Raw genomic sequence first — 22,588 nt, forward strand, 5'->3', positions numbered from 1 at the left:
TTGGGTGGTATACTTTTGGGTGAATCCCCTAGGGGTCCATGCTTGATTTCTTAGCTTTATGCCATAGTTTTGTATTGATTTTGGAGCTACCCACACTGCGCTAGTCTCATTAACCTTTTTGGCTTTAGAGCCTACAAAAGAAGAGGCAAAGAGACATATTAAAGAAATTATAATAGAATGGGAATGCTCTTGATGGTTTTATGATCATCTCTTGCACTGTCTTACATGTTTGTAGACACTATATCTAATAATAGAAAGGAGACAAGCATGCTTTGCCTTGATGGAGCAAACCTACGTCTTGACAACAATGCAAAATGTCACCCTTGAGTGACTGAAGTTATGCATAAACAGGCATAATTATTGCCATTAATAGCCAAGTTTTATTGATGCAATGCGCAAGCGTAATCCCTATAATATCTTGAATATATATTTTATTTTATTTTGATCCATGTGATTTTAAATGATGAGTCATGAAATAAAATAGGACCCCATAAAATGTCATTGCCATGTGCAATAACCTTATCGACATGTAATACAGAATGTTGGTAAATGGAAGTGTATTTCTTTTGATTGGGGACATAAAGGATCTATACAAATGTAAAGAGTTAGTCAAAATATTGATATACAAATAGTAAGCAGTTTGATAAAAATATTGATAATATATGCAAATGAAATTCAATGTATGAAAGGCAGATAAACGTTAATTGTATAAGAGAAGCAAATTTTAGATTTGGGGGTGTTTTAAATGATTTTTAGATTTCAGGGGTATTTTAATGAATGATTGCTTGCATATGTTATCCCCATGTTATCTTGAATTCTTTACAAAATGACCGCTCGGACATCACTCTTTAGGAGGTAACTAGTTGTACTTGCTATGTTCCCACATTTAAAGACTTGAAGATGAGATAGTCAATGATAGCATTGAATATACAACAATATATTTCTCACATGTAAGATTTGAAAATTAGAAAATTGTCAGTAGTTTTGAATATACGACAATATGTTAGTACATGTGCTTAAAGGAAATCGTCCATGACTATTTAAAAAGTGATATGCCTCCATGTAATACAGAATTCCATAAATGGGTATATATTATTTCATTGGTTTCCCCTTCCCCTTTCTCACCTACATTAGTTCCATTCCCTCTCCCTCCCCCCACATGCTTGAATGTTAAGACTATGCTTTTGGTTCATACATATCGATTAGTAGCCTCTTTATCTCATGTTTCGTTATTTGATAATAGCTTGCTCGCCGTTAACTTTTAAGCACACCTCGGTGTGATCAATAGAACATCTTAAGGCTTTAATCTCATAAACTTTGTTTGTTTAGCCGCATGCTTTTTCATGGTCCTTTTTTATGGGCCATGGTTTAAAATATCGAGAAATCATGTTGGGTTTTGTAATCTTGAGGAGAATGTGCCATTTGAGAGGCTAGCATGAAAACTTTTGTAGCTTTGTCTAAATAATATGTTCACTTAAATGAGAACAATACATTTGTATAAAACAAAGGTGGAATGTTGAGAAGGGACTTCGTACATGGATATGAAAGAATGTATATTTATGCATGTCACCACCTAGGTTGCCTTGAAGCTCCCTTATGACACCTGAAATAAAAGATTGGGTGAGAAAAACAAAGAATGTAGAGACATAAAAGACAAAGAGAGAGAATTCCCACCCTAGTACATCTTTTCTTTTTTGCCGAATAACCAAAAATTGTATTAAAGAAAATAAAAAGTTCAGCCTCCTATGAAGGTAGGGAGTTACATAGTATAACCTCGAGTAGGCAGCTTCTTAAGAATTTATTGAGCTTGACAAAGGAAACTATTTGTTTTGCCAAAAACTCTCAGGTAGAGTTTCAAGTCATCCAATATTTCCTGAAGCAAATGCTCACTCCTATGATGGCTCCTAAAGATACAGTTATTACGCACTTTCTAGAGCCACCCCTTTGACTAAGTGCCAAATCTCATACAAAGCCTCATTTGGCTTTCCTTTTTCACCTAGCAACACTCATTTCCAAGTTAGTGTAATGCAAATGGAAGCATTCATGAGCCACATGCATACTTGTCTCCATATACCGCATATAAACAACATTCCCAAAACACAAGGTAGCGAGTTTCCTTCCTAATTCTGCAAAATAGTCAAAGGGGTGATACTCTCGGGTTCCACTTTGGTAGCCTAGATCTGATTGGCATCTTTCCCACTAACACTCTCCATAGCAGTACATTTAGCTTGAATGACAGAGTGGCATCCCAAGCCCTTATCAATCTATACCACTAGATTGATTCATGCTAAACAATATGGCATTTTGTAGAAGGCACCCTAGTGCATCTTAGATTACGGAAGGGCAATTGTTGTTGCTTAGGCTCACAAATGACGACAGAGAAGCATATGCTAGTAGAGGATGGATAGGAGACAAGTTAAAGCTAAGCTAGGTCGTAAGGTTGGAGGGGAAGGGCCTTGCGAGCCCTTTCTCGGGAGGGAAGCACCGGGTTAGCGACGAGTGGCGGTGAGCCGCCTTTTTGATGGCTTCCTGATCGAAAAAGGGCAACCAAGGCCCTTTCCCGACCACGCCATCAAGGGCCGGAGGGAGCAGGTCGGTGTAGTAATTATTGCGAATTTGCCAACACAAATGGTTTAAAGCATGGTATTTACTGGGGTGATGACGTGTGAACGGCGGGCGTGCGTGGCAGCGAGGGCATCTAATGTGTTGATGGCGTGAGCATGCATGGCAAGTAGTCTGCTCCCGTTCACAGTATGCACAGTCACTAGTAGACTGTGCAAACTGCATTCATTCGCGGCTCGTGTGGCATTGCCGCGATTGGTCCTCATGTAGCATGTCGGTGTGGCATGATTGGCCCAGGTTGTGTGCACATATTGTGGCAAGATAGCTAGCTGGGCAGGGCAGAGGGCCTGGTCTGCGTAGGATATATGATGATGTGAAGCAGCTAGGTTTGACGTGGCGGCACGAGGCAGATACTCGAATGTGAAGGTAAATGCATCCCTAGCGGTTTGGAATTGTAAAGGAGTAGGGAAAGGGAGGGGCCCGCCCGCTCGCCATTTTATGAGGGGGAAAGGTGGACCCCTCCCTTTCCCTTCCGTCATAGGCATGGGGAGGGCGCCACTTGTCCATCTCTGAAAACGACGATTCTGCAGAAATTTTAATCCAACGGCTGAGATCGCATGACGCGTGACTGCGGGTGTTTTGGATTTGGAAGGGTCCTTGATCCAACGGTGCAGATCGCGACCTCGTCCCTTGACGATTAAAACGGTGGTTTTGTATTGGTAGGACATAGGACAGGGTTAGAGGTAGCAGAAGGTGGAAGTTTCCTGTCAACCAAGCGAAACTTCGAGGCTGCTTCCGTTCCGACCATAACAAAGAAAATGAGACCCCCTTTTGGCCGTCCCTTTGCCGCAGACGATCGCTTCCCATCCATCGTTTCCAACCTTAGCTGACTGTTGCCCCGCTCGTCGTCCCGTAGCACAGTCCGTTTCAATCTTACGCTCAAAGCTGAGAGGTTTCGTCGATGATCATCACCTTCTTAACAGTTCGAACTCATTCTTTCCTCATTATTAATCTTTTGAAACGTGCAACAGAATATCGGAATCTGCGAGGAGCTAGCGACGGTATTACGTGTAACGCGAATCAGAACACTCACCGCTGCGCATTTTATCATCAGGAGGAAAAGGAGTCCCTTGCCAATGTTGGAAAACCAGAATATAAAGCGCCAGTCTTCTTGATGCAATTGAAACTTACAATCAGCCGTGAGCCATGAGTACCTCTATTGGACTTGAACATGGCGATTCAGGTTGTTGGAAGCGCCCTCCTTTCACCGAAGCACGAGTCGATGAAACGCGTGCACACAGTAAAAAGTACGAAAGGTTTGACGACGAGCGTTTCGAGGGTGAAAAGGACGACTTATTCAGGATCCAATACAAGAATACTCCAGTCGAAAGACTTCAGAAATGGCGGGTGTGTGTACAATCTTTTCCGGTTTCCTTCCCTAGCTGCATTCTTCTTAGAACTCCAACTTGAGTTGCTGCTCGACGGCCCGACGGTACGTGCTCAGCAACAAAAGTTCTACGTGCCCGTCTCAGGGGAAGACGTTCTGGTTCGCCATTTGACAAGGCATTTTTGTCGCGTCTAGTAATTTGCTATACGTACTACTGCTGAAGTGTCACCGAGGGGAGGCTATGACGATCAATTTCGTTAGCAACTCAGAAATACACCGTGGTACATTATCCAAGATTGCGCAGGATTTATACGATATATCTGAAGGGTCCAAGTTCCACTGCCTGTCCCATACGAAGATGTTAGTACCAATTACTATTTGGTGTCGAACCTTTCGAGCGGGACCATACGTCTACTTACATCAAAGTTCTGATGCATGATGCATTGATGATGATCCCTTGCTCATGTATGAGTCTTACAATCGACGAAGAGCGTCTTTTATTCATATCATTAGGTTGCGCATGAGGTTTGCACTCTAGTGCACACTGCATTGTGAGGCCTTGATACTTGAAAGCGGAGGTCTATCCAAAAAGAGTCACGTGTTAGGAGCTACGCACAAGTTAGAAAGGAGAATGCTTAGAGAAGGCACAGAGACTCCTAGGAGAATGCAATTGTGGCCACGTGAAATTAGCCCCACAAAAACTTACAAAGTGCATGCACAAAGCGTTTGACAAGCTGTATATATGTATGTATATATATACATATACATTGATAAATGTATATATACTGGAGTCTAGATGGTATCTTTCTAAACTGGTTAGAGAGGGTGCCTATCAAAAGCACAATAATAGAGTGCAAACGTCGAGGGGAAAGTAGACCTCTCCAGCCTCTTTATTTGTACTAGTAGGGATCGATCTTCACCGAAAAAGAGCAGAAGTGAAAAAGATAAAACCGCTCGCAAGCGCCTTGGAGATGGAGACTGACGGGACTGCTCTCATCCCTCATCCTTTCAATGGTCACATCCTCGACTTCAATAACGATTCCTTCTTGCACTTGGCCAACAGATAGGACCAGGCCAGTCCATCTGTCCTTTCATTGAGCAACTTTGACTCTCGTTTGAACTTTCTTCAGCGGCATTGTTACGTGAGCTTCTCCGCTTCTCCTTTCCTCTGCTGAGCCCTTAGCTCCCCACGAGCCAGCAAGGAGCAGAACAAAGATGATGATAAGCTGCAACAGACAGCGGAGAACACCGTCAGTTTCTCTCATTCCCTTCCCCTGCTGTCTGGCAGAGACAAAGCTACGCTGGAGCCATCCAGTCCTCTACTCCAGCAGATCAGAGAATCACAGATGATAACGAAGCAAGGAGAGAACAGCCAGGTGCGGCTGCTGTTGTCTTCCTAGACGAAGAATTGCATGATGAATCAGTTGAGGGCACATGCCCTTATTGGTTTTCTCCACGGTCCTCGTCCTCCTAGCCGGCAAAGCCTTTAATCAAGGATTGTGGGTGGTCAGAAATCAGCCCTTTATCTTGAAAAGTAGCATTTAGAAAATTTACCACTTGTTCCTCGGTCTACAATTGTGCCAAACTTCCAGACCTTCCTCTTTCCACGTGGAATCAAGCAGCTAATCTCTACCAAGGAATAGGGAAAGTTATAGGGGGAGAAGGAGAGCTTCACGTGTATGGAACTTGATATAGCTGAAGGTTTTCCCATTTCAATTTGCATCGTGTCCAGGAATGGACACGTTTACAGAGCCAAGATTTTCCTGGTAAAAAGGCTAAATCTCAAGAGGACAAAAGGTGCAGAAGAAGTGGAAGCCAAAGAATGCTAATCTTCCCCTAGAGTGTGATGAGGAGGTAATGGTTTTCCCTGAAACATAGATGAAGGCAGACACTAACAGTAAAGAATCAGTAGGTGTGCCTTTATAAATGCATTTGAAATCCTACAGAACGAGGACATGGATCAAGGTTAAGGAGGATTCGCAGTGATTGCTAAGAAAGAAAGCAAGGATAATGTAGTCGAAGAAGGATGAAGTGATGCCTTTCGAGTCGAGTTGAATAAGAAGGATGCCAATGCCTTGGTAAACATAGAGGGAAACTTTTCAGAAGAAGAGCCAATGTGTGAAGCTGATGAACTTGACCTAGCTTTGCAAAAGGACAATATTTTTCTACAACAACCGGCCAGGTGAAGTGTCGTTGAAGGCAAGTCCAAAAGGAAGAAGAATGTCGAGTAAACCAATCTCAATGGTTTTACAACATTTGTGGTCTTACAGACCCGTAAAGAGCTATGGAGCTCTCTCAATAGCTTAGGTTCAATAAGCTCTCTCCTACCTTTCTTGCTCTTCAAGAGGACAAGGTGAATGGGAAGACTCTCAAGCATAGATTGAAAAAAGTGGACAATAGGAGAACATGATTATCTTCTAACCATGCTGAAGGAAAAGGGGGTACAGCCATTGGAATCTTGCAATCTAGTGGCTTTATCTTGAAGAGGTTGATAGAAGACACCCAAGGCAATTGGATTGCAGTGGAGGTGATTGTTTAAGAATGTCAAGTATTTCCGATTTCTTTGTAATTTCCCTACGTCCTTCTCTTTTAGGAAGGATCTTTTGGCTGTGTTACGTTTTCATGGAGACAATTTCATTGAGAGTTCAACATGACGAGTACAAAAAAGACACGTGGCTTGAGAAAGGGTCAATGACCAGAGAGGTTGAAGTTCAAAAATGGAGCTAGGATACCTTGGTATTGGATGTGATTTTACCTGGTCCAAGAGACAGCAGGAGAGACGGTAGTTTAGATGGAATATATGCCTCAATCTCTCTATAATGGCATGCTAATGGTGAAGCTGCAGGTTGACCTTTCATTGACGCTTTCTGACCATAATCTAGTGTCTTATTCATGTGACTTTGGAATGCATCAAAAGTCTTGCTTATAGTTCAAAGCTGATCCTAGTTTCTTCAAGCTCAAGGCTGTTCAGGAGCAAATTAAGAAAATCTGGGACAAGCTTGGTTTTCTACCTAACAGCACTAGAGCTGATTGCTGGCCTAAAGCAGTGGATTCCCCACAAAACTTCCTGAAGGATGCGAGGAAAAAAGCTGCAGCAGCAGCTAGAGCTAAAAGAAGAGATGAGATAGAAAGGCAAAAAATGCTGAAATCAAGGCTAGGACAAGTGGACCTCAAAAATTTACAAGCTTGCTTGAGAAAGGAACAGACCTCATCTTGAACCAATCCAGCATGCTAAGGAGGATATCCTTCTGCTGGTCAGAAAAGTTACAACTACTTCCAAGGAAGACAATGCAAAGCTTATTCTCAAGCATTTCCACGTACTGCTTTCATCTCCCGACATAAATGCCATCAGGTTAGGGAAAGAGCAGTTGGAAATTGTGAGAAGCGGCAATTACAGGCACTTCTTTCCTTAACAGAGCTTAAGGATGCAATAGATACCATGGCTGATGGAAAACCCCTTGGGGAGGATGGCTTGCCTATACAGTTTTACAAACAGTTTTGGGAATCTGTTAGGCCTTATCGTCTTGATGTATGGCAAGGAAGCCTATTGGCTGGTTCTCTCCCATTACATATGAATGGAGGCATGATCAAGCCAATACCTAAGGGAGGCCCAAAGGAGGTATTGAAAAATGGGAGACCTCTCACAATGCTCAAGTGTAGCTACAGGATCTTGGCTAAGGCATTAGCTCTCAAATTGGCAGCAAAATGAAAGCTTGGCTTAAGATTGAGCAGAAGGATCCATCAAAGGAAGACACATATTGGAAGTTCACATTAATCTTTGGGAGAGCTGTGCATATGCCAAGAGTCGGGGCAGGACATATGCTTCATAAAGGTGGACTTTGATGAGGCATACGACAGGTTGGATTGGGACTTATCTTCTACAATTCCTGATGGACATGTGGATGGGGGTTGAATTCACAGGTTTCATCAAGCTTCTACTCAATGATGCTTTAGCCAAAGTGGATGTCTTACAAACTCTTCAATGGGGAGCTCACAAACTTTTCCCAGTTGAAGAGATCAATAAGGCAATGATGCCCTATTGCTCCTCTACTTTTTGCCATAGCTGTACCCTTGGGTGGCTCATGCAATCGCTTGCTCTCTCATGGAACCTCACGCACATAATTTACTGCAGAAACACTCTCATAAGAGCTCTCTTTCTCCCTCTCTCTCTCCCTCTCTCTACACATAGCTAGGGCCCAGGACAACATGTCAGGCTGGACCCCCCCAAAGGTATTTTATTTCTTGAAGAGAGAATCTGTTACAAAGAGTTCAGCGTGGAGCTGTTTAATACAAAATCCAACGTGAATCAATATTACAAGAGCTTCAAGCTCATTTCAAATTGGCAACATGCCACTTGTTTAAAATCTAGTTCAAGTTCTATTACATGCCACTAAGGGCAACTCTGGAGTCTTCGAAGCACTTGGTCATGCGAACCGCCTCCTAGATGCTTGTTAGGCTCCGTAGCGCTTAGGAAAATAATCCTTCCTAGTACCCGCAACAATTAATTAAAGCGCACCACCATGGCACCCATTAATTGTTAGGGCTTTGCATGCAAATAACACACCGTGGACTAATTCTAGTCACGGTGGGCGTCCCCACTGAACGCATGTGCACATATAACAAATATATATATATATATTTATTCATTAGTTGACTGGAGTCAACACTCTTGATTATAATTAAGAGGCTTTGACCAAGGGTCGAGGCGCCTTAATTATAATCAAGTCTCTCCAACCGAAGTTGGCACATCTTGGTTAACCGTAGTTAATCCTCTTGACGCTGTAAAGTGAGAGAAAAAGTTGCTTTATGAATGGGGTATGTTCGATAACTGCTGCTGCTCCCCGCTCCTGCTCCTCCCCTCCTCACTGCTCTCCCCGCTCCCTGCTGCTGCTGCTCCCCCGCTCCCTGCTCCTCCTCCTGCTCCTTCCCTCGCTGCCCCCTTTCTTCCCTCCTGCTGCTGCTCCTCTCCCCGCTCCCTGCTGCCTCTCTCCCCGCTCCCTGCTGCTTGCCCCCTCCCTTCCCTCCTCGCTGCCCCTACTACCTGCCCTCTCCCCTGCGCTGCCCCTTCCCCCGCGCTGCAGCCTCCCCCCCCTGCGCTGCAGCCTCCTCCCCCCCCCTGCACCCGCTGCTGGCCTGCGCTGCAGCCTGCTGCTCCCCCCCCCCGCACCCGCTGCTGCTCTCCCCCCGCTGCAGCCTGCTGCTCCCCCCCCGCTCCTGCTGCTGCTTTCCCCCCGCAGCAGCCTCTCCTCCCCTCTCCTTCCCCTCTCCTCTACTCCTCTTCTCCCCCTCTCCTCCACTTCTCCTCTCCCCTATCTTCCCCTCCTCTTCCCTCCTCCCTTCTTCATCACCCTCTCCTTCTTCTGGATTACCCCTATTCTCCTATAGGGGTCTCCTGGGATTCAAGAAAGCGGACGGAGTTTCTATTTTTTTGTGTTTGAATCGGCCAACACACCTCGATTGACGAATGGGTTCCCATTCAGTCAATCCGCCGTCTCCGCTCACACCGGCCGCGAGAACTGTTACTTTTTCAAAAGACGAGCTACAGCAGTTGCAAAAGGATTTCGAACATGAGTGTTCCACGACTCTCTTCGCACGCATTCATGGCTCACACCCCTCTAGGTTACAAGCTAGAGATTGGATGCTGTCGGCGCTTCCTCAGGACCTCGCCGCCCACCTCAAGGATGTTCGTTTGTTGGGACGGGGTTTCTTTCAAGTGTGCCTAGATTCCCCGGACGTCACGAGAGACCTGCTACAGGCCGGGTTTCTACTTCTAGGCTACAGGAGGATCTTCTTGTTTCCTTTCCAATTGGGATTTGACCCAGTTGAAGAGGACAAGCAGGGAGTTTCTGTTTTCATCAGGTTCCCTGGTCTTCCCTCAGTTTATCACCGGCTTCTTTCAGTTATTGGCGAGAGGTTTGGTGTGGTGGCAGAGATCCCCCCTCTCCCTAGCGAGCCCTCTTCGGCTGCTGAGGCGATCAGGATGGATGGGGTTCCCAGGGTTAGGGTCATTGTCCAGGACCCCAATATTTTAGATGACCACATCATGCTACAGCGACCCGATGGGTCTTTCTTCCGCCAGATATTTGAGGTTGCAGGTCGGCAGAACCAGTGCAGGATTTGTAGATCCTTGGGGCACTTCGCCAGAGATTGCCCAAAGAAGACAAAGAGGCCCACAAAGCAACCAGCTCGTACTAGTTTACGACAAAGAGCTGGAGCAGGACATACCGCTCCACAGACACGGCCTCAGACACGGGCTCCCCCCTCTCCTAGGGCTACTCGAGTCCCTTCGGCATCTCGCACCACCTCTGGCCCACGGTGGGTTCCGGTCGCGGCTAGGCCCTCTACTCTAGTTCACTCCTCCATCTCTTCGGAGGCTACCCCCTTGGAGCCTCGGGAGGAGACTACTGTTTAGGAGCCTTGTTCGACTCCACCCTTGGATCAGGCTGTACCTTCCTCAGCAGCGCAGGTTGTTGGCACCTCGTCTGCACCACTTTTTGATCAGGATCCAGTACAGGTGCCTCCCTCTTTGGACAGAGGGAAAGGGGTTCTACATTCTCTTCCTGCTTCGGTAGGAATCCTTCGTACCCCCTCTCCAGGACTGGCTCAGCGGAACTCTTTTTTCGCTTTGGAGGACCTCTCTAGCATCCCAGATGATGACTTTGTACCCTCTACTTTTGGAGAGCCAGTTATCGGCTTCCCAGTTGAGAGATTCTTCTCTCTCTCACCTGTGGACTTTCCTCCCCTCGGACCTCGTGTGTATGGCAAGAGGTCTGCTCCGGTAGAGGCTTCTGTTTCCGCCACCAGGTCGGGTAAGGTATTCCAACCCACTTCCTCCCGCCGATGAGGATAGCCAGTTGGAATATACAGGGATTGGGTGGCATCCCTCATCGCCGTCACAGACAGCTGATCAGGAATCAGCTCCATCCAGGTGTTTCAGGTGGTTCCCTAGACATTCTTTTTCTTCAGGAACACAAACTGGATATCAGAGATTGCTCCAAGTTAGGTAAGCTACTCTCAGGCCGGATTTTTTGGCTTCCTGCCTTGGGAACCAGAGGAGGTACATGCATTTCAGTTTCAGACTCTGTTCTCCCTCTGGTCATTGGACACGGTACCATAACCCCCTCCAGGGCCCAGTGGGTTTTACTTCTGATTGACGGACGTAAGGTTGGTTTCCTCAACCTTTATGCTCCGAACAACAGAGGGGACCATGTTTTGTTTTGGAAAGAGTTGCTCTCGTGGGCTGACATTGTGGATTCATGGATTATTGGAGGTGACTTCAACATGGTTGAGGCACCTTCGGATAAGAAAGGGGGTAGAGAAGGTGGTATCCACTCCTTTGAGAGAGCAGCCTAGGATGCCTTCTTGTTCAGGTTCAGTGGCAGAGATGTTTGGTCAGATGATGCATTTCTTGTTCAGTCTTAGTTACTTTTGTTTTCATGGTCGAACCATAGGGTGCACAGGTTCTATGTGGGTGACTGGGCTCTTGATAGAGGGGGGACAGGTTGCATTGCACCCGGTGTTTCCACTTCAGACCATTTTTCGGTAATTTTGTCCATTTCAGAGCCTCATCTGAGAGGACGGTCTCGCTGTATCAGGATCCGAGACGCCTTATACACGGATGAGACTCTCACAGAGGCAATGTTGGAGATCTGGGTTTCTCATATGCAGGGGGGGATGGCCGGTCGTTCACATGTGGCCACAGCACTTGACAGTATCAGCGACTTCTATCACTCAGTTGCTAGTGCTCGGCGTGGTGAGGTACTCAGGCGAGAGATCGGTATCCACCGACAGTTGGCAACCCTTCAGAGGGAGGAGCAGAAACGACCTTCAGATGCTTGGATACAGGAGCGCCTTGCTGCGGCAAGGGCTCACTTGCAGACCTTGCTTGATCAGAGAGCAGAGTATGCCTTCCATGCACGGGAGTCCTTTTGGATACAGATGGGAGGGAGAGTCAATAAACACTTTTTCTCTACACTTGGCCCCAGACATAGTAGAGAGAGTGTCAGGCAGCTTATTGACTCTGACGGCGTTTTGCAGTCTCATCCGGAGACCGTCATGCACTTAGCAACAGATTTTTATACCTCCCTTCTTTCCGCAGATCCGAACTCACAGGCCAGAGAGGTGGCTAGAGATGAAGTTTGGCAGAGTTTACCTGTGTTGGTCACCCCAGAGATGTTATGCTCACTTGATGCACACTTTACCAACACAGAGTTCAAGACTGCTCTTTCTGCCCTTCATAAGGGCAAGTGTCCTGGTTTCGATGGTCTTACTCCCTCTTTTTTTATAGCCTTTTGGGATATGATAGGTGATCATATTACTTCAGCCCTGCAGGGCATTTGGGACTCGGGCGAGATGCCTGACTCACTGACCGAGGGACTCATTCACCTTATCCCGAACGGTGGCAACAGGAATTTTGTATCCCATTGGAGACCCATCACTCTTTTGGGCACTCTTTACAAAATCCTTGCCAAGGCGATCAGCATCCGACTACAGCCCCTTCTTCCAGATCTCATCCATGATACTCAGACAGGCTTTGTGCATGGCAGAAGCATTTTTGATATTATCTTTTCCTTTTGGGAAGCCACAGAGTGGGCTATGCAGAGTGGACAGAAGGCCCAAGGCATCTCTGACCTGATCGTTCCAGATGAGCGGCTGGCAGTCGATCTCCTCCTGACAGCTAGGAGGGGACTATATGAGACTGAGGCGGAGCCGCCTCCAAACCATGAGAAGGCTACGAATGAGCGGGGAGCGGGGGTGAGTGAGCGGTGCAGAAGTGAAGATCCACCTGAGGGACGGTAGCCACTCTCCACCTCGGCGCGGGACGCAAAAACCGATCCCCTGCTGAAGTAACATCTTCCACGTTTGCCCCCCTGGGGTCAAACCGCGGATAACCAACTTGCCCAGCAGGGCCTGACTCTGAAGCTCAGGATCGATGACCCCCAAGCCACCCTCAGCCTGCGGAAAAATGACTGTCTGCCAAGCTACCCTGGCTCTGGTATCTCTGAGACCATCCCCCCCAGACCACAGGAAATTCCGGACCAACCTCCTGAGCTGTGCCACGCTGGATCTCAAGAAGCACCAACAAGAGGCCACATAGCATGCCGTGGCCAGGAGAACCTGGTTGACTACAAGAGCACGACCTGCAAGAGAGAGCTTAGCAGTGCTCCAGAAAGCCAGCTTCCGTCGAATGGAATCTAGCACCGGGAGAAACTGCTGAGCTGGCGTGATGTCCAGGCCGACCTGAAAGCCGAGATATCTAGCTGTCTGTCCCCGCGGGATCCATCTGAAACCCAAAAACCTCCCCCACTGTGAGCATGCCCCGGGGTTGGTGAGAAAACCAACTGATTTGTTCCAGTTGATTTTCGCACCGGTTGCCGAACAGAAGACCTCTAAGGCCAGCCTCACCCTCTCCAGCATCATCTCATCATCCTGAACATACAGCGCTGTGTCATCTGCATACCCCGAGTCCAGGAGCTCCGTGTCCTCCCTGATGGGAAGGCGAATACCCCGGATCCCGGTCGCCCTCGCCCGAAGGTAGTATGTCATGGCCTCGGCGAAGAAGAGAAACAGGTAAGGAGCGAGGGGGCAACCCTGACGCACTGATCTCTCCAAACGAAATCGCTCTCCCATCCTGCTGCCGATGATGACCCTGCTGGAAGCTGTCCTGTATAACGCTGAAATACCCTGAATCCATCCTACTGGGAATCCTAGTCTCTCCAGAGTACCCTCCAGGAAGGACCAGTCCACTCGATCGTAGGCCTTCTCAAAGTCGAGAAGTAGGATGGCTAAGTGCGACCCACTGTGCTGAGCCCACTCCGTCGCCTCTGAGAAGGTGAAGACATTATCCAGGATACTGCGATCCTGGACAAAGCCTGTCTGAGTGTCATGAATGAGGTCAGGAAGTAGAGGCCGAACTCTGGCGCTGATCATCTTGGCAAGGATTTTGTAGGCAGTGGTGAGGAGAGTGATCGGGCGCCACTGACGGATCTCCTGTCGATCTCCTCCCTTCGAGATGAGGCAAATCAGCTCGAGGAGAGGCTCTCTGGCATATATCTGCTGCTGAAAATCCTCTGAAGGGCTGCTAGGAGGGGCTGATGGATCTGATTCTAGAAGGAGGTGAAGAAAGCGCGAGAGAGCCCATCCTCGTCAGGGCATTTCTGCCCATCGATGGCCATCAAGGCCTCCAGCATCTCGTCAGTAGTGAACGGTGCCATCAACGTCGCCTGCATGCTGGGCTGAACAAGGGCTGGAATGTGCCTCCACACCTTCTGAAGAGCTCTCTCTCTACCCCACCACTCCTGGCGAACCTGAAGGGCTGCGAGCTGGCAAATCTGGCTGGACTCCTGCAAAGCCTGCGCCACCGAATCTACCAGATCCACGCACTCGCCCCAATCTCTGTCCCAAAGGCTATCGATACTACTGCGCACCTCCTCCCTCGAGAAGATGGAATCGGGAATCCGGCACGAACGGGGAGGAAGGGACTGAGCTACCGAGTCTAATGATAAGAGCACAGGCGCGTGGTCGGAGAGTGTCGTCCCTGGCACTATACCCGCGTGACCACCTCTGTTGATGGCCCAATCACTGACATAAAATCTATCCAGTCTCTCCAGGAGTCTGCCTCCTTCCCTGCAGAAGCCCCACGAGAAGTCCAAGCTCCCGTGCCAACGGCGGAAGGATGGGTCTCTCCAGCTGTCCCTACCTCCTGTCGCGAAGATAAAGGAGTCCCAAGCGGACTGCTCTGCCTGAGCCATACCTGTAAACTCTGGTCCTCTGCCCTGCTGGTCCTCCAAAGTCTCCAGATTGTTGAGGTCACCTCCAACAATCCAGGAATCCATGTCTGGGAGAATCCCTGTGAGTGTCCTCCAGAAAGTGGCTCTGCATCGGAGGTCTGTGGGAGCATAGATGTTGAGGATTCCTATTTTGGAACCCTCCAACTCTAGGCCAACCCAAAGTGCACGGCCTGGAATCAACGTACCATGACCAAAAGCTCCCTGGGCAAACAACTCTCTCACGGAAGTACATACACCGCCACTCCTCCCCTGTGCACCAATCGAGGGCTCCCAATAAGTGTGAGAGCGTCCAGGGAGGATCTTCCCGCAGCTACGGGAATGAGCCACTGAAAGCTTATGCTCCTAGAGAAGAAGTATATCCAAGCGACCAATCACTGGTGGCTGAAGTTCCTGTCTCAAGATGAGCTTCCTAGGACCACGGGTGCCAGAAGAATGAAACCCGTTCACGTTCCAGGAGACAAGGTGTAAGCTCATGATGAGGACTGGTAGGCTGCGAACAACTGTCTGCTCGCGGCTGATGTCGATGAAGAAGCTGACATTTCGGAATGGAGGCGCTGACGCTTTTGAGAGGGTTTGGAGGGGGAGGCGGGGTCGTCCTGCCCGTTCTTCAAAACTTTTAGCAAAGGCGTGAGGCCTTTAGTGCCATGGACAAATGCTTTCTCGAGCCAACTCGAGATCTCTGAGGTAGTCATCCCGTAGAAGGCTCGGAGTTTCTGAGGAGTCCAGGCTCTGACATCCTGGGGAAGGGGCCACGACAGAGGGGGCCTGAGGATCACAATCAATCTGAAGCGCTTGGCGGCGCAGCGCCACCGCAGGCGCACGTCACCCTCGGACCACTGAGTCTCGAGAAGCTGTCCACCCGACGGGCCTATCAAGGAGCAAACCTGAGCGTGCGTCTGCTCTCTGAGAGCCTCCCAGACCGAGTCGTCTGTCCAAGTCTCGGTGCTATCGTTGAGAAATGTGAAAGCAAAGCTAGGGCCATCCCTCGGGGCCAAGGCTGCGATCTTCCCATCCACCCCTTTACGGAGCAGGAAGATACTGATGTCGAGATAAGCAGGGAAGGTCCCAAGGTCCACCACATCCAAGTAGTCCCAGGGACCAGATCTGTAGAAGTCGCGAGGAAGCTCTCTCTCCTGAAGCTGAGGCCCGCCAGAGTGTGCAACTGAGGGGTCGGGCTAGCAGACAGGGAAGACTGCTCCAGGGGTGGTGTAGACTCGAGGTGTTCTGCCTGGGGTGGGGAAGGGGGAGGAGGCTGAGGGGTAGGCAACTCAGACTCCACGGAAGCGACTAGCGGGGGGGGCGGAGGAGGGGGAGTGGGGGCTGCCCGCGGCTAAGGAACCATCGGTGCAGCCGACACTACAGGAGAGCTGAGAGGGGCGGGGGGAGGGGGATGGGGCTGAAACTGGGACTGGGGCTGAGTAGGAAGAGGAGGGGGCTGAAGAGGAAGAGGCGGGGGCTGATGCTGCGGGTCGGGAAGAGGGGGGTGCGACTGGGGAAGGGGCTGGGGCTGAGTGGAAGGGGGCTGGGGAGCGGAAGAGAGGGGGACCTGAGGCTGTAGAGGGCGGGCTACAGTCGAAGAAGAAGCTCTCCCAGGACCCTGGGGCGGCTGCCTGTTAGGTCTTTGAGGCGCTGCTGCAGGTTGGGTAACCTCTGCCTCCTTGCCTTTTTCAGAAATCTTCTTATTCTTTCCTCTTTTCCTTCTGACCTCGGTCCAGCCGCCAGCCATCTCTGGACCGGACTCCGGCTGCCTCTGCTCCTCCTGACATGGCTACCCGGAGGGGGGGGAGGGGGCGGAGGGAGGGGGGGCGGGGGGGCCCGAGAGGAGCTGGAGAATCATGGACAAATAGCAGCCAGGTGCCCAAAGCCGTGACACCTCAGGCACTGGCTTGGCTGTCTTGTGACTACCATGCTCTGAGTAATGCTGCCAGCATCTGTCACGATCTCAATCACTGCAGGGAGAGTCGCAGGGTGTGCCACAGCCACACGGACTCGGGGGGCTCCTGCCGCAGTAACCGCGTCGACGAAAGTGTCATGCATTACCCAGCCAAAGTGGGAGCCCAGGTCCCTGACTATCGGCCGCAACTCAGCAGCAAGGCCTGGAAAAACTAGCGTCACTGGGTGGCGAGGTATGCGAAAACGAGCATCAAAATCCGCTGCGCTGAATCCACGGTACCAAGGGACTATCATGATGATCTTTCCATCCACAGATGTGGGGGAACCAGCAATCAGGTTGCTCGCAGCTTTCGCAGTGGAGAGTTTAAGCCAGAAGATGCCCCTTCCCATAAGGGCCACCTCCTCGATGTGGCTGTCCTCTAGCATGAGAGTGGATTGGAGCCAGTCCCTGATGGCTGATCTGGAGGGAGAGTGTCCAATGACTCTGCCATAGACGGAAGTAAGGGCAAAGTCATTGGCAACCTCTTGTACCCGAGACGACTGTTGCTCTGTCAAGATAACGCGGTAGGCATCTGGAGAGGGAGGGTCTGGCTGGGCCTCCGGTTCCGAGCAGGGAGCCGCCATACCGCCAAGACGAACTGGAGACCTCCGATGAAGAAGAGGCTGCCACCAAAAAAGGGAGGGAGATAGACGAGGGGGGTGGAGCTTGGGTGTGACGAAGAAGGGTGAGGCGAGACGGAGCGAGGCGGGTGGGGGAAGCGGAGGCGAAGGCGAGGGCGGAGGCGGAAGGCGGAAGGGGTGGAGGGCGGATAGCAGGCGAGAGCGGAGGCGGAGGTCGAAGGCGAGGGGGAGGGACGGCGGTGGAAGCGAGGGCGGAGGGGGAGGGGCGAGGGCGAGGGGCGGGGGCGGAAGTCGGAGGGGCGGAGGGGGGTGAAGGGCGAGGGCGGAGGGCGGGGGGGGTGAAAGGCGAGGGGGCGGGGCGGAAGGGCGGAGGGGCGAGGGGCGGGCGGGCGGAGAGCGAGGCGAGGGACGGGGGCGTAGCGAGGGGCGAGGCAGGGGGCGGGCGGAGGGGCGCGGCGAGGGCGAGGCGAGGGGCGGGGAGGTAAAGGCGAGGGGCGAGGCGAGAGGTGAGGCGAGGGTCGAGGGGCGGAGGGGCGAGGGGGTGAGGGCGTGGAGGCGGGCTGAGGCGGGGGGTGTGCAGCGAGGGCGAGGGGGGTAAGGCGAGAGCGAGGGGGGCGAGGGAGAGAGGCGCAGGAGGGTAGGGAGGTAGAGGCTGCGGGAGGGAGGGAGGGGGGCTCGCAGGAGCGTTCAGATTACCTTCTCACAAAGTAACCTATGAGTATCTTCCTTAGATCTCAGGCTGAGCTTTTTGGGCTGAGACTGCCCTTGAGTTAGGAGCAGGAACTTTTTGACTGTGAGTTGGCTGATGACACTGCTATTTTTATTCAGGCCTCCTTGCAATCACTTGATTCTTTCCGGACAGCCTTGGATATCTTTTGCTCAGTTGCAGGGGCACACATTAACTGGCATAAATCCTTTGGCTTTTGGATCACTGATGAGGATACTCCAGGCTGGGGAGTTGACATTGGTTTTTCTTGGATTCAGAGGGGTGTTCCTATCAGGTATTTGGGATGCCAGGTAGGATTGGACATCGCTTCAGCACAGCAGTTTGCCCCAGTACTAGAAAGTATAAGGAAAAAGCTCCTTTTCTGGAGCTCTGCCAAACTTGACCTTGCATCTAGAGTTGTGGTAGTGAACCAGGTTCTCTTGGCCACCTCCTGGTTCGTGTGTTCTTGCTGGTGCCGGTCTAGGGATTGCATCACTCAGCTCATCAGACTAGTCAGGAATTTTTTATGGAGTGGACTTGATGGCACAACAGATGTTGCAGCAAGGGTGGCCTGGGAGACTATTATTCTCCCTACATGTGAAGGGGGCCTTAATGTCATTGACCCGGACTTGCAGTGTAGGGCTTTGCTTTGTAAGGTGGTGGTGAGGGGACTCATGCCTGGGCAGGAACCTTGGAAGGATTTCTTTTTTGGACGCATTCAGGCTTGCACACCAACTTTGGGAGATGATTGGGTGGACAGCCCTCGATGGATTTTCACATCAGCCCCTCTCAGATCTCCTACCTCTCCTCTCATGACTGCCATCCTGAAAGCTTGGGGGAGCTTCAGGAACACTCTTCGAAGGATTCCACCTTCTACCATCGAAGAGATTGATAGGCAGCCGATCATTTGGAATGATAGTATTCTTGACGAGCATGCCAGACCACTGGGCACTTCCCATTACATGCAGTGGTCTAAATGGGAGAGAGGCCCCGCCTACACAGTAGGCACTTGGAAATCTTTTATCAGGCTACCTGTGGATCAGAGACTGCAGTCCGTGAGTCACCTCAGAGGGGTAGCACGCAGGATTCAGCAAATAGATGCAGCCATCCCGGTGGAATGGACAGTTGAGCTGCCTATTACTTCCACCACTTGGATGGGGGCTTTTTCGAGGACATCAGTTCCTTTACAGGTGATCGCTCTCCGAGGTCTCGGGGAAGACGCACTGGTTTTTGATGTCGGGGATGAAGGTTTACTTTCTACATCCAAGGATGGCATTCTTCTTGAGGTTGCCTTTCAGCCTGTCAGGATTGCTGGTTTTGTGGACCTTGGAGCGGGTTTGCAGTGGTACTTAGACCCCGACCCTCTGCTCTTGGCCTTGGGATCCTGGAGGTTGTGGTTATATGGAGGTGCACCTATCAGGTGCTTGCAGTGGGACCCAGGAGAGTGGGAATGGATAGATCATGGGCACCGAGAGAGGGGGATTCCCTTCTTTCGTTTCACGGTTGGTAATGCCAGGAGGTTTCAGCTGAACAGTAGGGGTTGGATTCCCTCCAGAGCCCCCCATTGGGAAAGCTTCTTCATCACCGCAGACTTGCGTAGAAATTTCTGGAGGAGGCTCTGGAAATCCCTCAGAAATAGAAAGATCACTCTTTTCTTTTGGCTCTCTATTCATGGAGGGATTGCAGTGAACCTGTGGAGATCACGATTTGGGGCTGATCCCACTTGTCCTCGATGCCATTCTGCAGAGGAGTCAGTGCGACATTGCCTTTGGGACTGCAGTCAGGCGAGGACTGTTTGGAAAGGGGTTGCTCGGATACTCAGCATCTTTCACACTTCCCCTTTCTTCATGACTTGGGGCTCGGTCGCATGGTTATCTCTTACTGGGCCCCATGTGTTTTATGAGGGTGAGCCTTCTTCTTGGGCACTCTCGGTCCGCCGGCAGGTGATAGAGCCTTGCTCTCTACAGGATGTACCACTTACTCCCTTCAGAGCTTCTCATGTTTCAGTGGACACCTCTTGGGAGATTTTGGCTAGCATTTCCTCTTGGCATATTTGGAGAGCCAGATGTACTGAGGCCTTGGATGGCACCCAGATACACCCATTACAGGTGTTCACCGTTATTTGGTCTGACACGGTTCACACTTTTATAGCCATATGGGCTAGCATGCAGGGCCCTTCACGGGCAGCCTCTTCTAGAAGGACTATATTTCTTCGAGTTTGGAGAGGTTCTCCCTTTTTCTCGGAGGTTTCTACTGGATTGAGATGGCACTATCAGCCTCAATCCTTTCTTTTTGGCTCTTGAGCTTTTCGTGCATTGCATGATGCATCCCGTATGGAGCTTGCTCTAACGGTTTTTCTTTAATACTTAATAGAAGTCTCTTTTTGAAAAAAAAAAAAAAAAATCCTCTGGACGCATGCCAAGTCTTGTTGACCAAAGTCAACACTCTCTTACCGTAGTCAGCTCTGTGGTTCTCTGGTTAACCATAGTTAACCCTCTTGATAAACCAAGTCTCCCCGACCAAAGTCAGGCTTACTTGACCGGAGTCAAGTATCTTTGACCATAGTCAATTTTTTAACTATTAAAAGAACTCTTTGACCATAATTAACACATATGAAAACTCTTTAATTATGATTAGATAAATGGTCAACTGTACTTTGACTTAGGATATTTACATTGTGGTGACATCCCCTCGGCTTCTATTCAGTTGACCTTAACTGAAAAGCTTCCTTGTAAACATCCAAAAGCTGTGGATGATCGGACAACATGTCTTCATCCAACCACTTGGCATCTACTGCCGTATAATTCTTGAATTTTATAAGATACCTGTACAACTCCTTGCCTTGAGGGCCTTTGCGTCCATTATGGTACACAATCTGCTTTGGCTGAAGGACCTCCTCCAGCACATCCACTTCTGGTGGATCCTCTGATATTGGCTGTGTAGGCTCTGGCCCTTGGAATTTCTTTAAAAGACTCACATGGAATGCATTGTGAATCCTCCAATGCTCTGGCAATGCCAACATGTATGCAACCTCATTTATTCTTTCTGTAACCCTGAAAGGGCCATAGTACTTGGAAGTACCTGGAAGATAACTTTGCATACACTTTCTATTTGCCTTTAAACTTGCGGAGCCTAGCTTTCTCGAACTTTAAAAGTACCCAATCCCCTTCCTTAAGATTTAACCGTCTCCTATGCGTATCTGCAGCTCTTTTATGCTTCTCTTGAGACCTTTCATTTGCTGTCCGGACTTGGCTGTAAGCTGTCTGGAGGTCTCTCACAAATTGATCAACTGCAAATATTTCATCCCTGGTCCTTAGGATAGGTGGCAGAATCACCTTCCCATAAATGACCTCAAAGGGGGCTTTTCCTGTAGAGGTGTGTACTGTAATATTGTAAGCAAACTCTACCAATGGTAGGTACTTTTTCCAGTTTGAACCTTGGTCACCCACGTAGCATTTCAGCATATCCAATGCTGTAGAATTTGCTACTTCACTTTAACCATCTGTCTGGGGATGGAAAGAAGAAGAAAAATTTAGATTCGTCCCCATATTATCAAATAAAGCTCTCTAGAATAGACTGGTCATTCTGGGATCTCGATCACTGACAATGGACTTAGGCATACCATGGTGCTTAAAGATCTTTGCCATGAAAAGCTTAGCCATATGATCTGCCTTTATGGTTTTGCGAACCGGAATGAAATGAGCTTGCTTGTTGAATCTATCAATGATAGTCCAAATCCCATTATTCCCTGACTTTGATCTTGACAAATAAAAAATGAAGTCCATTGCAATACTTTCCCACGGTGCCTGAGGCACGGGAAGAGGCATAAGTAGGCTAGGTGCCTTCCGTCTATCATACTTCACTTTCTGACACGTAAGGCATTCAGTAACAAACTGATGTATATCTTTCCGCATCCCTGGCTAAAAGAAATACCTCTCTAGTGCTTGAGTTGTTGCTATAATTCCTCTATGTCCAGCATAGGGAGGTGCATGGCATTCCTCCAAAATCTTTTTCCTATCTCTTGGGTGATGCATAGGCAGTCATCTTTCATTAAATACCCATCTTTCAGGGAATAGTGACTGGTGGACTGCCCCCCTCTTGCATTTGCTGTAAAATCTCACCAAAATCTGCATCATTAGCATATTGCTCCCTCATATCTTCCAGATCCTGATGATAAGCAATAGTCACATTGTTGACCTGGGGTCTTCGAGACAAAGCATCTGCTACTTTGTTCCGAACTCTTGGAGTATGGACAATCTGAAAATGATACATTGACAACATATTTGCCCATTTCATATGCTTCTCGGAAAGCTTTGTCTGAGTCAAAAAGTATCTCAGACTTTGGTGATCTGTCTTAACTATAAAATCTGCACCCAAAAGATAATGCTTCCATGTATGGATGGCATGAATTACAGCCAATAACTCGTTCTCATAGATTCCCAGATATCTCTCTGCATTCCGGAGTCTCCTGCTCTCATAGGCCACTACATGACCATTCTGATGCAATGCAGCCCCAACACATTCCCCACAAGCATCACAATCCACATCAAATGGCTGATACAAATCTAGAACTAATAAGATTGGCTCTGTAGTCAGCCTCTCTTTGAGTGTGGTGAAGGCTGTCTTTTG

General features: G+C 49.3%; 1 protein-coding gene across 5 annotated transcripts in view; it reads left to right on the forward strand.

Annotated features, from left to right (window-relative positions):
* Window positions 1-3,443: 3,443 nt before the first annotated feature.
* LOC147901563 (calcium-transporting ATPase 5, plasma membrane-type-like) overlaps window positions 3,444-22,588 on the forward strand; it is a 399,091-nt gene continuing 379,946 nt past the window's right edge. For 3 of the 5 annotated variants that reach the window (XM_087374321.1, XM_087374325.1, XM_087374323.1), the window contains exons 1-2: window positions 3,444-3,514; window positions 3,594-3,969. In XM_087374321.1, coding sequence (XP_087230447.1) covers window positions 3,769-3,969 — 201 coding nt within the window. In that variant the 5' untranslated portion in view covers window positions 3,444-3,514; window positions 3,594-3,768. Of the gene's footprint in view, window positions 3,515-3,593; window positions 3,970-5,111; window positions 5,326-22,588 lie in introns of those variants that run through there. The other 2 variants (XM_087374322.1, XM_087374324.1) reach the window with 2 other exon arrangements.

The sequence above is a fragment of the Dipteris shenzhenensis genome, chromosome 5 (assembly GCF_047967505.1).
Source record: "Dipteris shenzhenensis isolate YYH24624 ecotype China chromosome 5, Dip_SZ_1.0, whole genome shotgun sequence".
In the NCBI taxonomy this organism is placed as follows: domain Eukaryota; kingdom Viridiplantae; phylum Streptophyta; class Polypodiopsida; order Gleicheniales; family Dipteridaceae; genus Dipteris; species Dipteris shenzhenensis.